This window comes from Camellia sinensis, chromosome 4 (assembly GCF_055761805.1).
Source record: "Camellia sinensis isolate YWXY chromosome 4, ASM5576180v1, whole genome shotgun sequence".
In the NCBI taxonomy this organism is placed as follows: Eukaryota; Viridiplantae; Streptophyta; class Magnoliopsida; order Ericales; family Theaceae; genus Camellia; species Camellia sinensis.
The window spans coordinates 171,149,197-171,169,209 of record NC_138964.1 but is presented as its reverse complement, the minus strand read 5'-3'; the positions used below and the strand labels follow the sequence as shown (position 1 = coordinate 171,169,209).

The following is a 20,013-nucleotide window of genomic DNA, read 5'->3' as shown; positions in this document are numbered from 1 at the left end:
ATATTCTGTCTATCATACATGTCATTTTATATTTATTAACATATTTAGATTTCTCTCCTTTTATATAAAGGAGTCTTGTATACATTGTTATAACAGCAATGCTACAGACCCCCAATGGGGGTGACCCCCAGTGACCCCCCCAGTGCCACGTGTCGGCCTGGGGTTGGCTGAAAACCAAAAAAAAAAAAAAAAAAGTATTTTTTTTGGACCAGTGGGAAGGGACCCCAGCACCCCCACTGGGGGTCCGAAGCTTTATTCTTGTTATAATATTCAATTTAATATTCTCTTTCTCTCTCTTACATATTGTAACATCGTATCAGAGTTATAGATTAAGCTCTTGATGTTCTTTGCCTTACTGGCGGGCGGCAACTTTGCTTTGGCCGCCTGCCAAATCTCAACACATTCCACTGCTATATTTTCCTTTCAGTCTCATTTCTTGATGATCTCCTTTGTTTGCTGGTTTATTTCTATCTCAAATATCTCTATCATATTTTTTTTACTCGCAAATTTTTTTTTTTTTTTTTTTTTTTGGTGTGCTTTTGCTTCACCCTGTCTTTCCTTTTACTTCAAATAAGTTATGTGTGTGTCACATTTGCTGGTTGGACACCTGTTCTTCTTCTACAACGGTCCAACATGACCATACACTGTCTCCTAGCATTACCTTTGACATTTGATCTATCTCAAGCACCCTTGCGCTCTCATTTGAATTTTGCAATCTATTTACCTCGGATCTATCCATGTTTTATTTATTTTTTAGTTTTGTTTCATGTTTAGTTTCTCTCTCTAAACTTAAATTGGTCTCCTTACTTGAATTTGAGGGAGTGTTAAATATAATAATTATATATTTTGTCTATCATATATGTTATATTATATTCATTATCATATTTAGATTTTTCTCCGCTTATATAAAAGAGTTTTGTATATATTATTACAATATTCAATATAATATTCTCTTTCTCTCTCTTAGATATTATAACACAAATCATAAATTATTTTTTTTAAAGTGATTATGACCATATTATTATTATTATGCAAGTCATATCTTAATAGGAAAATGTTATGGACCCCAAATGGATTACCAAACCTTTCACATGGGTGTGGGACATACAAACTTCATATGTATGTAGGTCCCACACATATGTAAAAGATTTGATAGAATATTTGATAATTTGATTGGGGTCTCTAACATAACTCATCTCAATAACATATTCTTTGCACCCATTTTCTAAATTGTCTGTCGATATAAGCAAAGCAAGCCATGAGTGACACATGATGGTGGTCTTTACAAATCATGAGTTTCAAATTGAATGGCAAAAAAAGAGCACAAATAGGACACAGTTATGGTCAATTGATAATGTGCAAATTTTAAGGAATTGGAGAAAATAATCTTCCGAAAAAGTAGAGGAAGTTACTATATTGAAGGATACGTGACTTTGATCAATAGGCAAAAGTGGTGACTGTTTATGATAAACATTGTAGAAGATGGCACATGAATTAAGAAAGCTGTTTTTGAGAGTCTTTGCCTATAAATAAGAAAAAGAAAACAATCAAATCAAATCATTTATACATCGTGATATTAGTTTCTAATTAGGAATAGTCAAATTAGTAATTATAAGAGTAAATCATTGATAACTTTTTTCAACCCCTATTTCTTTTCTTCTATCAAATTGATGTATTTTTTAGTTTTTATTCTTGTTTAAGTTCATGTAACTTGTAACAAGTGATAATTTATTTAAATGATACATATTCTATTTTGTTCTAGTTTTTCTTCTTCATTTAACTACTTCTAAAGAAATCTTTAATCTGTTTAAGGTGTAAAACTCAACTAAAGTTTGATCTTTTGTGTTTGTTAAACTAAATTTTTACTAATAGATATTAATAGCATAATAGGTATCAAATCAACCGAAAAGACGTGATATATGACTTTAATAGACCTGTTTAAAACTTTGTTTTAGATAATAGTATAGATAATTAGTGTTTCTATATGTAAATGCATGTATTATATAAATATTTGTTTAATATAGATTTTTTTTCATAATTTAATTTATGTGTAAAATAAAATTGTATTAACCTTTATTAATGTGTGATAACTACTAAGTGAGATTAAAAGGTAATTTAGGAATATAAATTTTCACCTGGCATATGTATACGCAAGACTTCAAGATACTAAGGCAAGTCTTTAGATAGATAAAGATCTGACAATGATTCATACCACTAATTTTGGTGCTCTAATGGAACACTAATGACATGGCAATAAATAAAAAAAAAATAAAATAAAAATAAACCAAGACCAAAACATCACATCAGTGTGGGTGGAGCCAACTGCCAACTCTACCTTTAGAGCTCAAAAATTAGAGCTCCAAAGCATTTTTCATAAAGATCTAATTGTTTCCGCAATAGCAAAGCTTAATGCCAAATCAGGTCAAACATCCCCAAAACTAGTCACAGGATTTTAGATTGAATTTTTTTTCAAGTTATGCTATGAATTTGAATGAATTTGAGAGACTCCTAAGAATAAATGATCACTAGTTGGAACATAAATACTATAAATAATTTTTTTTATTATAAAAATACTCCTATTATAAATTAACTTTTAATTCAAAATTTAAAATCATATGCATTTTTTTTATTATTTATTTTTTTTGGGTTAACATTAAGAAGTTGTAACATATTAACTTATCTATGTAAAATAACAAAAATCTTACTTTTTAAACGTATCACTAAAAATGGCAAAAAAAAAAAAATTTATTATAAGAAAATCATAAAGTTAGATTACTTACCATAATTACTCATTCTCCTTTTAGTAGCAGTGAACCCACGCTATACACACCACGAAATGTATTTTTTATTTATTAACATTTTTTTTTTTTGGTTGTGTATTCCATAAAAGTGCAAATTGAAAAATCAACAAATTCATTTACATCTGTTTGATTTGCTCTTATTTTATTAGCTTGCATTCTTCCAAGATGATCCCAACTATGATAGATTCTAAAAATAATTACGACTGAAAAAGTCAATTATAGCTAATATATAGGGGATTTGGCCAAACTCCCTCATAATTAAATTTTAATGCATTAAGGATAATCACAAAAAGTTTTCCTTGAACATATCATTATTATCAAAATATTAAACTTTAAAATAATATAACTTTTGATATAGATGTCGGTTTTTAATAAAATTAATATTTTTAAAATTCTCTTATCAAGATCTATCAAATAAGATTCATGTTGACTATAAAATTCTTTAAAAAAAAAATTATTACCATCAAAATTGATGTAAACAACAGTAACATGTTACTCTGACAATATTGTCCAAGAAAAAAAAAGAAGATATTTTATTTTATCTTTACTCAATTATGGAGTCTTTTGGGAACACATCAAAAAAGTCAGCTTCTTCGCTTTTTAGTTTTTCAAAAATGTCTAAGACCCCCTTTTTTTCCCACGCCCTTTGACCGCCGTCTCTCTCATTGGTTGAATTTTTTTTTTTTTTTTTATTTCCCTTGTCCTCCAATCATTACCTACCACATGTGTGTGGGGGTGGTGATTGGAGGAGGTCTCCATCACTTCTTTTAGTTTTTTTAGCCAAAAAAGTCAGTTTTTTTTACCTAAAACAACCCAGCTTTTTGCCAAAAAAGCCACCAAAAAATCTAAAATGTCAGTTTTTTTACCAACTTCCCAAAACACTTACGTATTTTATTCTTAGGGAGTTTATGAAGCAAAATAAATTAAGCTGTCTTTTTCATTAAACAAGGGTCCAATGGAAGAATTTTTGCTAAATTTTCCATGAGTCTAAGGAATTAACAAATCTAACTAGAATAGTATTCTAGCACTAACAAGTTATTTTTTGGAGAATAAATTGCAAAGCTTTATCTTGGAAAAATTAAAAACCATTTGTGTGGAAAAATTTTAAGTAGGACTAGATGGGTTAATGATGTCAGCTGATGTGGCAAGAGCTCAAACAAAGGTGTCAATGAAATGATATGAATCACTGAGATTAACGGTGCTTTAGATTGAGTAATCCCAATGTGATAAGGAACTACCTAACATAATCCAATTAAGAAAGGAGCCCCATATAGAGAATAGTTTCTAGGCAAGTACATTCTTATATGGAAAAAGAAACCAAAATGGATGAATGACGAAACCTAAATGGATGAATGACACTACTATGACTTATTTTGAGAATTAAATTAAAAATTGATTTTTAAATTTTTTTAATTTTTTTTTAAAAAAAAATGTATAAAAAATAAAAAAATAATATGACTTAAAAAAATCATAAAACATATAAATTGATTTTCAACCTTGTTTCCAAAATAACCAATATAAAGGCTCAATAGCTTTCAGTATTAGAGCAATTGGCAAGGGCTTTTGTGGCTATTTTAGCCACAAAAGACAAAGTATGCTATTTTAATCACAACAAGCAAAACATCACATCAAACTCATAATCATTATACTCTTCTCTCACAAAAAAGCTAAAAAAGTCAAAAAGCTCTTCCCAAATCAAGTTTTTTAGCCCAGGATAAAATAACTAAAAAAATTAAAAAGTCAAAAAGTCAACCCACTTTCCAAACGGATGCTAAATATTCTTGAGTGAGTTGTTGACTTAGGCACTAGAGTGCCTGGTCATTTGACGGCACCACTAAGCAATTATTGAACTTGGTTTTGTTGGTGAATATCTTTGCGCATTCATATTTAATATTCACCAAAAAAAAATAATAATAATTGAAAACTCTAATAAGAAGCTTTAATAAACTCTAATAGAAGTAAGTTTTATTGTGATGTGATATTTTGATCTTATTTTTTAATTTTTTTTTATTCCTTGCCATATCGTTAGAGTTTAATTAAAATTCTAAAATTAAAAAATGTATCATTGCTCTTAATATTCAGTGTCACTTCTCAACCTCAAGAAAAACAGTTCTCATCATCAACAATTTGGTATGATTTTTACCCGCATAATATGATTTATTCAAAATGAGATAAACTACTAAAACTTGGAGTGCTAAATCACAGGAAGAACGAAAGATGGGAAATAAGTGTAAAAGACTCTTATCTAACAAGACAAGACACACCTAAAAAAAATGCGAAATTCAAAAGCCAAGGCTAGAAGATTAGGCTGCCTTTATGCTATGTTTGGTTGGGGAATTTGGGGAGGAATTTGGAAAGGGAAAGAGAAAATGTGTGTGAAACTATGTGAAATATAGGCATGATTTATTCACATTTTACCTACATTTTCTATTTCCCTTTCCAAATCCCTTCTCAAATCTCCTAACCAAACACAGTATTAATGTGTTCCATACATCAATCACGAATCGATAACTAACATCGACTTTCCCAAGGCGTTCCATTGCAGTGTTCACGTAATCCATCGGTATCAGCTCCATATCTGCCGCTATATTGTGTTTTGTCACAAAATCTATCATCTCTTGTGTCTCCTTCATGCCTCCAATGCAACTTTCAGCCGCTATCTTTCTCCCTATCATTGAAACATTGTGTTATTACATATCATTCGCGATTTGAAGAACTAATAAAGATTAAAGAGACTAAAAACATGGGCATGACATCCTAGAAATTAAGGCATCGATTAAGCCTTTCAATATATTTACCAGAACTGATACGGCTGTGTTGTAGCATATCAAAGCCCTATTCTGTTTATGTAACTGAATTAATTAGAGTGTGTTAGATATAGAATAGATATAGTTGGTTATTGATTCTTTACTGATGTATATAAACAGAGTGAGTATACTCTTTTGAAATAATGAATGAATAGTTTCATATCTTCTTCATGATATCAGAGCTTGTGCTCTAACGAGCTTAGCTTCAATGGCGTTCATGGAGGATTCTTCAATTCCTCTTCCTTTGAATCTCACACTCTTGATTTTGAATCTGAATTCTTTGTTACTGTCAAGTTGGATTCATCGAATTATATTGTTTGGAAGAATCAATTCCAAAATATACTCAGAGCCACAAATCTACTGCAATTTGTTGATGGTTCTGTTGAATGTCCCACAAATCTAAAGCAATAACATCGTATTTTTAGATTTTTAATTATTATAATGCTTTCTTTTTATCTTCATCTATATAAATAAATTTAGTGTATAATTTTAGGAGTAAAATACAAACACGCCTCATAAGATTTGCTTAAACTACAAATTTTTTCTTATAATTTTAAAATTACTAATACTCCTTTTATTAAAACTGGTGATTAGTGTAGTTTCAAAATTATAGGAAAAAATTTGTATTTTAAACAAATCTTATGAGGTATGTTTGTATTTTACTCCTAAAATTATAAACTAAATTTATTTATATTGATCAAGATATAAAGAAAGCATTATAATAATTAAAAAATCTAAAAATACATGTTATTGCTTTATGATTTAATAAATCTAGATTACAACAAAATAAAATAAATAAAATTTGAACTTAAAATACAAAATAAAATTTAAACCAATCACAGCAACACATTAACTAAATAGTAGGAAAATTTATTCATAAATTTTATATGGGAGAATGTTGATCCATTTAGTCCTGAAATTTTTTTATGAATCAATTAGTCTTTTTTGTTTTGAAAAGCCATATTTATTTGATTTGGTACCATTTGACTTTAAGTAAATGCCTTTTATGATTCATTTTTCTAATTTTTTCATTTTTAGCGTTGAAATGGAAAGGTAAGGTGTAAAAGATTCTTTTTGGAGGAATTATTGGTTGAAGTATTGGTTGTCGAGCAAGAAAATCTATATTTTCTGTAGCGTGATTTTCTGGTGTTATATTGGAGTATTATATTATGGTGCTATATTTGGAAAAAGTACATTAAGAAGTTTTTATGTGTTGCCTTGATTGGAGTGTTACGTTTGGGAATATAATAAGAAATTTTTTCGAATGTTACATGTTATGTTTGGAAAAAGTATACTAATGAATTTTTTAGTATGTTACATTAGAGTATTTCTTTTGGGAAAAATACACTAAAGAGTTTTTGTGTATTACATTGATTGTAATGTTACGTTTGGGAAAAACATATTAAGAATTTTTTTAAAAAATGTTATGTTATTATGTTTGAGAAAAGTATATTAAAGAGTTTTTGAGTATTACATTGATTGGAGTGTTACGTTTAGAAAAAATGCATTGAGTTTTTTTAGTGTGTTATATTAGAGTGTTACGTTTGGGTAAGCAGTTTTTGTGTGTTTCATTGATTGAAATGTTACGTTTGGAAAAAGTATGCTAAAAATTTTTTGGTGTGTTATATTTTTTGAGTGTTACATTAGAGTACCACGCTTAGAAAAAGTATACTAGGAAGTTTTTTTGAAGTGTTACGTTTAATAATTTCAATATTATGAGAAAACTCACATTTTGACTATTTATGTAATTCACATTAGAATGAAACTTTTGAATCCATAAGAAAAAAAGAATAACTAAACAGTTCATAAAATCACTTTTTAAAATTTATTGATGCTTTACCTTAAATAGTACTTTTATCATATTTTTAAATATTAAATTATTAATTAAACATTCATAATTTAATAGGAACCTTTAGTTTAGATTAATTAAATCGAAATTTTATTTTTTAATCTACCAACGTCGTAATTTTAAAAATGAAAAATGTTTCAGAGCTTGAAATTTCTGAGGCTCGAGTGGCCTGAATTCAAAATGACGTCGTTTTGATTTTTTTTCCCCCTCTCTCTTTTATCTATGAAACAGAGAGAGGGAGGAAGAGAGAGTGAAAGAGAAGAGAGAGGAAGAAAGAAGAAAGGAAGAGAGAAGAGGGAGGGGGAGCCGATCTTCTCACGTCGCTGCCGTCGCCTCTTTCTCTTCTGTCACTGCTACACTGTCGGCGATCTTCTCTCCTCTTCTCTTCTCTTTTTCTATATGTGTGTGTGTGTATGTGTGTGTGTGTGTGTGTGTGTGTGTGTTTCATGGATGGGTATGGAATTCAAAGGAATCAAGTTCTTCTTGTTGTTGGGTTTGTGGGATGGAGTGAGAGCGTTGATTAGCAAGCTCTGCTGAGAGAAGGCTATGGACATTTTGCTATGCTATCCCAATTGTCTAATACTATACAACTTCCTACTAGTATGTGTTATAAATTAATATGTTCTTTCTCTTTTGAGTTTTGTCATCTCTGTGCTCTTGCTCAAAGAGGGGATGGATGACCCAATTTGTGTGGAATTTTTTTTTTTATTTTTAATAATTTTATGTTCCTTATATATAGGTATATAAATGGATAAGTATATATAGGTATAAATGCGTGTGTGTGTTTCATGAATTTGGCTTTTGATTTTCCAGATCTGTATATGTGTGTGTGTGTGTGTGTGTCTTTCATGGATTTGTGAGTTTGATTTGTATTGGTTTTGATTTTTGATTTTTGGGTTTAAATCTCTCTGCTCTATTTCTTTCCTCTTCTCTCCTTTCTCTTCTTTCTTCTTCTTCTTCTTCTGTGAGTTATGGAAAGAAAGAAGAAAAGAAAAAAGAAAAAAAGAAAAAGGCAAAATGACGTCGCTTTGTGATTTCAGGCCACTCAAACCTCTAATTTTTTGAACTACCTAGCGGGATTGTTTAAAAATATACATCATAATTTCATTGTTCATAATTTCCATAAAATAAAAATAAAATAAAAATCGTAACTGTTAGGTTTTATTTCTTGGCAATCCCGTTTGACAAAACTCATTTGAGTTGTAATTTTATTCGCATTTTTATTTCAGTGAGGCTATGAGTTGTTAGATGCGAATCCAACCCGAATCAAGCATTTCAGAGAAGTTTGTGATGATAAAGCTTTCAAGATTGCCACTTCGCTGATTATGACGGGGATCGAGTTGCCCGGTCAGCTCGCGGGGGTCCAGGGGGCAGCGCCCCTTGGCGGGTCCGGGGCAGCGCCACGGCGGGGTTGAGGGGCAGCGCCCCCGAAGCAAAATGCAAAAATGCATTCAAAGTTGCCATTCGATCATGTTTTATTTTTCCAGATTTTCCAGTTTTGGCCTGTCCGCTCGAGCGGGACATCGGGCGCTCGAGCGTGGATTGGAAGCTCTCAGCATCTCTGCAGTCGCCTGTAAAAATACTGGAATGTGTGATTTTACGCTCGAGCGGATGCTCCTACGCTCGAGCGCATCTCAGTTTATTCACACGCAGTTTTTGGTCAGTCCGCTCGAGCGGGCTGTGTTGAGCTCGAGCGGAGATCGCGGGACAGATTCTATAAATTCGCGTGTTGGGTCAGATTTTAGGATAACTGCTCCAGATCTTCTTTTTGGTTTCTAGGGTTTATATCTGGGGATACTTTGGGAGTTTTCTTTGATGTTTTTATTGAGTATTCAACTCATGATCTAAAGAGAGTACATCAAAGGTTTGTTTGTTATACACAAAAGAGAGAGTTATTCTTCAGTTGTGGATTCTGAAGAATTCGAGCCTGAAGCTTTGGTGGAATCCGGAGTGGCTCATCAGAAAGACAATTCCGTGGTGAAGATGGGGTTGGAAGAGACACTTAAAGGTTGGTTCAATTAGGCGTTGTGGATTCGTTAGGTAATTGAGAGTATACCTGTGTAATTCCTTTTATTCTTCTTAGTGGATTGTTCTTGTGGCTGTTGCCCGTGGTTTTTTGATCACAGTTGGAGGTGTCCAATTGTGGTTTTTTCCACGTTAAATCACTGTGTCTCTTTGTCTTGATTGTTTGATTGGGATTGTTATATTCTGCTTAAAATTGATACATAATCACAAATCAACATCTAGGGGATTTCTAGATTTTTCAGTAACTTCCATCCAAACTTTATTGAGTTACTTTTTTTATTTTTTTATTATTTATTTTTAGAAATATGACATCCTTGAAGCATGTGTCCTTTGTTACTTTAACCTTGGTGTGGCTATTATTTTGGGTTAAAAAAGTATAAAATAATAATTTACGTTAAATAAATTAATAAGATAAAATATCACATTCAACTTACAATCATTATATTTTTTCTTTCATAAAAATTAAAAAATTCAAACTAAATAAGATTAAAAAAATTAAATTAAAAAAGTCTCAATATAAAATAAAAAAATTATATTAACCAATGTGAAACGAAACTTTAATTATCAATACAATTTGTTACCATTTGAATTGATGATGATGTCCAAGGCCATTAGGCCAACCATGTCCTGCTGCACAGTCACTGATTGATGCTGATGTCCAAGGCCATCAGGCCAACCATGTGCTGCTACAGGGAAATTATTTAACAGAAATAATACGTTCCTCTAATTTGAAAGTTTTAAAAGTGTACTAATGATGCAAAAAAGAAAAAAAGAAAAAAAAAACATCACATTATATGAGACTCACACACCGATTAGAGTTATTAGAACTTTTAGGCCCCGTTTAGTGTAGCTGTTAAAATATATTATAGATTATAACTTCTTCTCTTTTTTTTTATCAGCAAAAAAGCTTTATTGATAAAAAACAATATACACGCAAAGTTTACATCAACAAAGCGGGGAAATGCACAGAGCATCATAGCTAACCTCAACAATCCTAACTAGGTTGGCACCGCAAAGGAAGCACAATCATATGCTAGCACAACCCAAGATTGGTGAGAAACCAATCAAAAGCAACCAAAACGCGATAAATAAACAACACACCATCAGTAGTGCAATAATACATCAACACTGCTGGAGAAAACAACAGCAATACAGCAGCTTCAACAACATATTTGCATCAGCAACACCTCAATCCCAGCACCAGAACTAATGAGCTAAACAACAGTTGAACCTGTACCTCTCCGATGGGAACCAATGAAGAGCAACCAAAAGGAATAGAGGAAGAAGACAGGATAACAAAGCCTGCATCAATGCTTACAAATACAGCAGCCTCAAATACAACAGCAACTTAACTCCCCTGTGTCACAAATTCCTCCATTACCTTGTCCTTCATATTTATACCTAACCATCAATGTGTTAACATCCACTGCAGCTCACCTTACTCATAGGCACAGCATCCTCACTCCCAAGCTCAAAACCATCTTAACCTCCACCAATGCATCATCTGTTACCATTACAAAGACATAAAAAGAGCATGTGCTTGTAATTGGAGATCCAAGCCAAAGGAAAGATAGCATATATATGCAACCAGCAAACCTTATAAAACAACAAATACAGTTCGGTTCAACACCCACAGCTCATGAGTCTCTACATATAGGTCTTGAAATTGCAAAACCAGCATACTCAGAACAGACAGCAGCAATACTCCCAAACCAGAACAATGCACAGACAGACAGCTGCATACTTACCTTGCAGAACATCCACACCCCCAACATACAGATACAATGTCTAGTAACTGATAGCTCTGATATGCTGCAAGTTAATAATAATATCCTAAACTGAATACGGAGGCTCCTTTGATAGAGATTTAACCCAAAAGGCAATTCTCACCTTAATCAATTCGCATAATTCATCCAACAGGAAGATTCTCCCGTTAAAGACCACATCATTTCTAATTTTCCATAATGACCACATGACAGCCATCGGAATGGCCTTCCAAATTTTATTTTCGAACTTTCTCCATTTATAACCCCATCACCACTGCAGTAGCCCATTAACATTATCAGGTATTACCCAGTGCATCCCCTACCAATTCTTGAGGCATGACCACACTTTCCAAACAATAGGACACCAAAGAAGAACATGGTTTACTATTTCTACGGCTTGACCACAGAACACACAATTGACAGAAGTATTCTGATTCAGCACACCAATGTGACGTAAAAACCTAGCAATCTTCAATCTCCCCTTCCAAGCCAACCAACTAAGGAATTGGGCTTTTGGTGGAGCCACATTATTCCACAGCAGCTTAGTAACTAGCACAGAATTTGTAGGAACTAACAGATTATAGAGGGAAGAGACACTAAATTGACCTGATTGACATGCCATCCACTTCAAATGATCCTCCCTACTTGAAGTCATCAACTCCACTTGATTCATAACAGAGTATAATCTTGCCAACTCCTCAGACTCCCAAGCAAATAAGGGCTTTCTGAAATTGAGGTTCCAAATACCTGAGTTCCTTATCCTTTCAATCATCATGCTCAAAGACAAATCCTTCTGAGATGATAAACAGTAGAGCCTAGGAAAATCACTCTTGATACAATAATTCCCCAGCCAATGATCATCCAAAAAATGAACTCTACACCCATTCTCCATAACTATCTGTGAATTATCCAAAAAAAGGCTCAGTAAAAAGGGTTTGACTGACCAATATTCAAAATCTCACCCCATAATGATGAATAGCTGCCACTAAAGTTTGTACAAGGAAGCCAACGCCCACACATAGACTGATACCTACTACATAGGACTCTTTTCCAAAGAGTACTATCTTCAGAACCAAAACGCCACCACCATTTAACTGACAAACAGTCATTCACATCTTTGATTCTTCTAATGCCCAGCCATCCTTGATCCTTTCGTTCGGTAACCTCCTCCCATTTGATAAGATGGATCTTCCTCTTTAAACCAGATCCTTCCCAAAGGAAAGCTACTTGAATGCTCTCAATTTCCTTCACTACTGATTGTGATAACTTAAATAAAGATAAATAGTACACAGGAAGGTTGGATAAAACAAATTTAATGAGGGTGAACCGCCCACCAAAAAATAGCAACTTCCTTTTCTAAGAGGCTAATCTAGCATTCATCTTATCAATGACAGGTCACCATGTTTTCTTCATTCTGGGATTGGCACCTAGAGGCATCCCAAGATAAAGAATAGGTAACTTATGTCTTGTGCAGTGCAGTCTAGTTGCACACTCCTCCACCACTTGCTCAAGCACTCCAACACCACACACAATACTCTTATGGAAATTTATTTTCAGGCCTGAAACTAACTGAAAGCATCTCAAAATCCTTTTAATTAACATCACCTCCTCCCCACCTCCTTCACAAAAAATTATCGTATCATCAGCAAATTGAAGATGGGTTACCGTTGTTTTGGCTTCACCATGACCTATCACAGCCCCTGTTATTAGGCCTCTTGATCTTGCCTTTTGCAACAACAGATTTAAACCTTCAGCTACAAGATTAAAGAGGAAAGGATACATTGGATCCCCTTGCCTGAGACCTTTTTCTGGAGTGAATTCAAGAGTTAGAGACCCATTGACAAGGACTGAAAGTCGGGATAAGGTTAGGCACTCCTTAATCCAATTTCGCCATTTACCCCCAAAACCAAATTTGTTCATCATAGAAAGCAAACACTCCCACCTGACAAAATCGTACGTTTTTTCAAAATCAAGTTTTAGAATCAGGCCCTGTTTTCTATTTTTCTTTCACCAATCAACCACTTCATTTGCTATTAATACCCAATCCATAATATTCCTTCCCCAAGGAAAGCAGATTGTGCCTCTCCAATCACTCTATGGACCACTAGCTCCAACCTATTAGTAAGAACTTTGGCTAGAATTTTATACATAGACCCAATTAGACTGATTGGTCTATAATCAGAAATTTGGGCTGGTCCATCCACTTTAGGGAGAAGAGTGATAAAAGAACTGTTAATACCCCTTACTAACTTCCCATTTTCATGGAACTCATTGAAGAATTGAAGGATATCATCTTTGAGAATCTTCCAACATTTTTGAAAGAACAATAAATTAAACCCGTCAGGACTCGGAGCTTTATTACCATCACAACTCTTGACGACATCCCATATTTCCCTTCAGTGAACCTGGCTTCAAGATTTTCAGCAAGACAATCACTGCCAATAGAAGTGAAATGCTCAATCAGCTTGGGCCTAGACCTCTAATCTTGTGAGAATAGATTCTTGAAATGCTTAAATATCTCATGCTTTACCCCGTGTGGATCTTCAAATAGAACCCCTCCCACTGATATCGAATTTAATAGATTTCTGTGTTTGCCTGCTGGAAGCCACAATATGAAAAAATGTCGTATTTTTATCCCCTTTCAAACCCCAATCCATTCTAGATTTTTGGAGCCACATCCATTCATGTTTTTTGTTTAGTGACCATAATTATTTTTTGATCTCTCTTCTTCTTTCAACTTCACCTACAGACAAATCCCTAAGCTCAGCCAATAAATCAAGCTTGTGTAGTTCCTCCTTTACGACCTTGATAGAGTGAGTGGTATTCTCATATACCTTAGTGTTCCATTTCTTTAGATTCAATCTGAGCTTCCTAAGCTTTATTTGAATGACATACCCCGCCTAACCTGAGACAACTGAATCCAACCAGGAGTTCTTCATAACTAATAAAAACTGAGGGTGTAAAACCCATGCATTAATAAAACGAAATGGTCTTGGCTCGTAACTATGGTCAGATACCTCTCTTGGAAGGCCCCAAAGTTTAAAATTATATTTTTCCAACCACTCTGTTGAGAGTAAAATTCTGTCAATTCGACTCCACCTTCCTCCATCACTTGAATTACTCTATGTAAATTGCCTACCTTGCATTGGTAAATCGGATAATTTAAGGCTTTCAATGAAATCATTGAAAGCCCTCATTCCTCTATCCCTCATTGAACACCCCTTTCTTTCACCCAACTTTCTAATCTCATTGAAATCCCCCCTATACACCAAGACTCTTTAAACTGTGACTTCAAATTTACCAGTACATTCCATAGATAACTTCTTCTAACAACATCATTAGGAGCATAAATATTAATCAAAACACATTGAAATTCTGGATGAATCGTACCTGATAAAAGAATGAAATTCCTTGTGCTGCAGCATTGTAAAAGTGAAAATACACTAGACTTCCAAATGCACAAAAGTCCCCTAGCCAAACCTTCAGCATCTACCGATATGTATTCCATATCATCACTAAGCCATAGCAATTTAACTATGTCAGACGTCAGTACTGATTTCTTTGTTTCTTGCAAAAACACAACATCAATTCTTCTTTCTTTGACCAGATTTTTTACAGACCTCCTTTTTTTCGGTCTCCCTAAACCCCTTACATTCCACGACAATAGCTTCATTAAAACTTGAGAAAAACACCAAGACCACCATATAATACCATTCAATTACGAACAACATCATTCTCCTGCGCAACTTTCAGAGCATTATCTTCTTCGAGCTCAACAATTCTTTTTATAGCTTCTTCATCGTTGTTATCAAAATCGATGCCCAGATCTTTACCCAGTTTTATAGTTTCTCTGGCCTCCGCTAATATGCTCATCACTCTAGCTAAATGCTGCTCACTCGAACTTGAACGAGAAAAAGCTGATGCTGCCACTCTAAACACTGGTCCTTTATACCACTTATTCATCATTGACATCCCTCCACCTCTTAATCCCTTCCCTTTATTCCGAGCATACCTTCCTCCCCTGCTTCATTTTGCTGGAGCAAAAGCTTGCTTAGATCTAAAAATCTTGCTATTTTGGAGTTTGGCCTTGCTTGATTCCTCCACAAATAGCCCACGCATAGCTGTGGGCTGGGGTTTAGGTGATGAGAGAATAGACCGTAATAGGGCCTGATTGCCCTTCTTAATATTGTGATTATGGTCCATCACTGTTGGCGTAGACTTGGGCTTAGGCAGTCTGTTTGCTAATTGGGCCTTACCCAATAGAATTTGAATATTTATTCCAGGCTCCTCACACCCATTCCCACTTAGGCTTTTCATAAACCCAGACGTGGTAACCTTTTCCACCCTTGCACTTTCTCCAATATCATTACTCCTCTGGTTAGTGCCTCCTCAACTGTCTGAGTTTTGCATGCCTCTGACACCATTATGTTTCCGAAATAATTACTAACAGTTTCCCCCACAAAAGAGGAATTAGAACCGTTCTTCTCCTTCTCCCCCGTACTAACTTGATCATTGCCACCTTGTCAACAATTGCCACCTTATTCCGTTGTGATCTTGCCACATCATTCATCTCCACTCCAACCACCCCATCGGTCTCATCCTCCGAGCTGTTGCCATGGCTGCCTCCCAGCTTTTCCAGTTTGTATGAGTTGGAACAATCATGCATGGTGCACATATATGCCACATTAACCACTTTAGATACCATGAATTGCTCTTCACAAACTCTGACAGGAAAAATTCTATCCTTACAACAAACCTGAATAACTGTATTGATGGAATCCATATATTTTGTAGCCACTTTGACTCTTCCACACCTAAAGGAAATTTGTCGAGATGTTTTTTCGTCAAGCTTGATTACCTCGCCCCAAAGTTTTCCAATCTTTGTGAACTTATCAGTACTCTAGAGGTTAAACGGCACACCATAACAACAAAGCCATACTCTCCTTTCTTGCTCTACGTGGGCACCCTCACTCCATCCTAAGACAGATTCACACCATTCCTGCAAGCATTCTTTGAGTAAAACTTGATTCTCCTTTAAGTGTTCCGGTGAGCTAAATGAAACTACAGCCATCCTTCCCCTCCCTTTCTAGACAAGGACACCTTTTGTCCCTTTTTCAAGAACTGCTTTTCTGAAAAATGGAAAAAGCGTGATAACTCTTTAACTTCACAAAGAGGCTGTCAAACAGCCACTCATTCCCCACTTCATGAGCAACAATTGTGTGTTCTTTATACACTTTGCATGAGTCATTGTTCACAACCTCAGCATAGGACTTAAATCCTATACTCCTTAGCCCTGTCTTATCCATTTGCTCTTTTAAGCTTCCTACGGTATTTTTTCCCCTTCCTTCATTGGTGACTACTTGGATTGTACCGCTAAGTTTTTCCCTTGGATCTTTCCCGAACTCTGCTTCCTTGACCTTCAACGCCTTGTCATCACACCACAAACCATTTCCTTTTTTGATCGCCATAGATACTGCAACACGACAATCGCATCTGACAAAGCCAAATCTTATCTTTGTAACTTTCCTTATCTTGTTTGGAATGAACACATCACTTACAACCCCAAACTTTCCAAACAGAGAGTAAAGACCCTTTGGAGTCATGGACCATGGAATGTTATCAACAAAAACTGTGTAAATAGCATTATCCTTTCTGTCAATCTCTTCACACCTCCATACCTGGCTCCTTCTCCCATGCACCACTGGTTGCCATCCTCCTACTTCCTTCACACCACCGGTTGCAATCTCACAGTACGATTTCTTTAGTTTGATTATTACTTAATTATAGATTATGACTTAACAGATTATAGATTATGATTTTAATTAAAGACTGTTAATCTGTTTGCTATAACTATTAGATTACAGATTTAAGTTGCTGAGTAGTGTTTGTTAAATAAGCTGTGAAGTAGATTTTTCAATTAACTTTTATTTTTTATTATTCACTACTTGTCGACATTTTTCATAAAAAATAACAATAATAATCTATAATCCATTTGAGTCTTTTTCTATTTTTTAAAAAATAAAAAATAAAAAAAATCTAAGAGTATAATCGTAAATTAAGATATCCACAGCAAAAGCTGATAATCAGAAGTAAGGGGTGAGCAGTTTCTCAGAATCAGTTTTTTTGAGTTAAAATAAGTTGTTAGAATCAGAAATTGTTTGAAATAAGTTTAACCAAACAGTCCAAAATAAATTTTCCAAAGCTAAAAATTATAAGTTGGTTCAAACAAACCCAAACAAATACCCCCTTAATTTAGAGCTTCCAATTTTTTTTCATTATTCAATATTCCCAATGGAATGTGTCTTTATTTTCTAATCAATCATCATTTATGGTTCGTTTGATATTGGCTTTTTTAGCCAATTTTTTTATCTTGAGACTTTTTTAGCGTGACTTTTTTAGCCTCGTTTGGTTTTGTTTTGGGATTTTTTTTTTTTTTGTGAGAGAAAAAACGTAATGATTATGAAAAAAAGTAGTATTTTATCTTATTGACTTACATAGCCTATTTTGTCTTTTTCTCATTGTTTAGCTCCAAAATGTTAGCCAAACCATGGCTTAATGTATTCTTTCATATTTTTCAATCACTTAACACAATACTTCACCTATCCACTTTCTCCACCAATCATAATACTATGGAATACTACGTATCCATATTCCGAGATTACTGAATAATTACCCGCTACTGCATAGTCACTGATTTCAGAATTATTTTTATAATTTAAATTGTTCACTTTTTAAGGTATATTGAGTAGAATATAATTGTAATAACTAAATTGATTAAATATCGATAATCGATTCATCAAATTATATTTGTATTCAGTTTTATTTTTTAAATCACATTTACTATTACTTTTGTAAATACAAATAAAATTCAATAATAAGAATATGAGATCGATCAATTAAAATTTTTATAAATATATTCTACAATTAAAATATCAAAATAAACTTCAAAACAAACCCCATAAACAGCACAACAACTCGGACAACTGCCACCCCAATTCCATTATTCGGTGGGCATAAGAACTTCGACCACTATTCCTATCACAGCTGCTATTTCTTGGGCTAAATTGTAGAAATTATTCAAAAATTCCAGAGTTATTGGTGTGGGGTTGATTCTTTCATGCTTTCAAGCATGCTTAAGAAGCTCAAATGAGGCCGCATTTACACCTATTCCACATTATCGTATTGAAAAAAAAAGTTAGCACATATAATTTCGAAGAGGCATCTTAAAAAATTGACATATTTATTTGAGACAATTATAATATTTTTTAAAAAAGATAAATTATAAATACATCTCTTTAGATTTATTTAAAATACAAATTATCCCTTGTGATTTTAAAAATTACATTCTATCCCTTGAAATTTCTAATTTTATAACAAGTGGACCATTTTATCAATAAATCATCAAGTCAATTAACAATTTTTAATGATATCATAAATATATTTCAATTAATAGTTCAGGTAATTTTATTATTATATAGGATTGCAGTTAGGAATTTTATTTTTTCTAGTTAATTCTGTTAAATAAAAAATTCCTAGAAGGGATATTTGTAATTTTCTAAATTATAAGAGAGAATCCATATTTTAAGTATACCTCAGGAAATGTATTTGTAATTTAATCTTTAGTTCATTAAAATTTTAGGGCAATTTTAATAATGTATTTACAAATAAATATTTATATTTTGGGTAAATTACACTTTGTCCCTTTTATGTTTGACCACTTTTCTACTTTGGTCCTTAAATTTTATTTTTTCTCACTTTGGCTGTTTATATTTTTCAAGTTTTTCTCAGTTTACTCTTAAAACTAATTTCTGTTCAAAATTAGACAAAAAAGCCCATAATAACTGTCACATAACATAAAAAATATATATTATTATATTAGAATTTAAGTTTATGTTAGAGATGTGAGTTGCATATAATAAAATATTTTTATGTCATGTAATTGTCAATGTGTCATTTTCTGATTGACTTTAAGAGTAAATTGAGAAAATTTTGAAACATGAAGAGCTAAAGTGAAAAAAAAAAAAAAGATTTTAAGTGCCAAAATGTAAAAGTGACCAAACATAAAGGGGGCAAAGTGTAACTTACCTTATATTTTTGAAAAAACATAATTCCAGATACCAAATTTAAAATTTATTTATTTTTCATTTTAAATGTTCTAGAGGGCTACAATTAAAAATAATAATAATTGAATCATTGTTATATAAAGAAAGATTTAATAATAACACATTAATTTTAAATTTCCAAATTTAAGATTTTGACTTAATTTTCAAACATATATTTTTGGGAAGTTAATTATTAAAAATGAAGAAAAACTAATACCTATTGAATTTCAAAAAAAATTGCTTGTTTTCATTTTTCAAAAAACATTTTTCAGAAAATTCTACATTCTTATTTTTCGTGTTTTTTTGTTTTTACTGATTTTTTTTAATATTTCAAGCAATTTTTTTTTTTACTTTTTAGACATACCTAACATAAATACACCGAAAAAGTAAAAAAATTGTAAAAAAAATCTTTTAAAAATTCACTAAATACCGAAAATACAAAAAGAATACAAGAATTCAGTACATTTTTTGTATTTTTATATATTTATTAATTTTTTAAAATATTTTTGCACAAATTTTTTACTTTTTAGACATATCTAACTAAGGTGCATCTAAAAAAGTAAAAAAAATATTTAAAATTTAAAAAATATTCACTAAAAACAAAAGAATACAAAAACCAAAAAACTCAATTTCTAAAAAACTTAATCCAGAAAACTGAAATCA

The 20,013-nt window shown here is 32.7% G+C and overlaps 1 protein-coding gene across 1 annotated transcript in view; it reads right to left on the bottom strand.

Moving 5' to 3' along the window:
- LOC114269193 (coniferyl alcohol acyltransferase-like) overlaps positions 1-20,013 on the bottom strand; it is a 218,683-nt gene that overhangs the window by 23,484 nt on the left and 175,186 nt on the right. Inside the window, exon 4 of the mRNA XM_082923851.1 lies at positions 13,268-13,278. Within this exon, the coding sequence (XP_082779977.1) occupies positions 13,268-13,278 (11 nt within the window). The remainder of the gene's footprint in view (positions 1-13,267; positions 13,279-20,013) is intronic.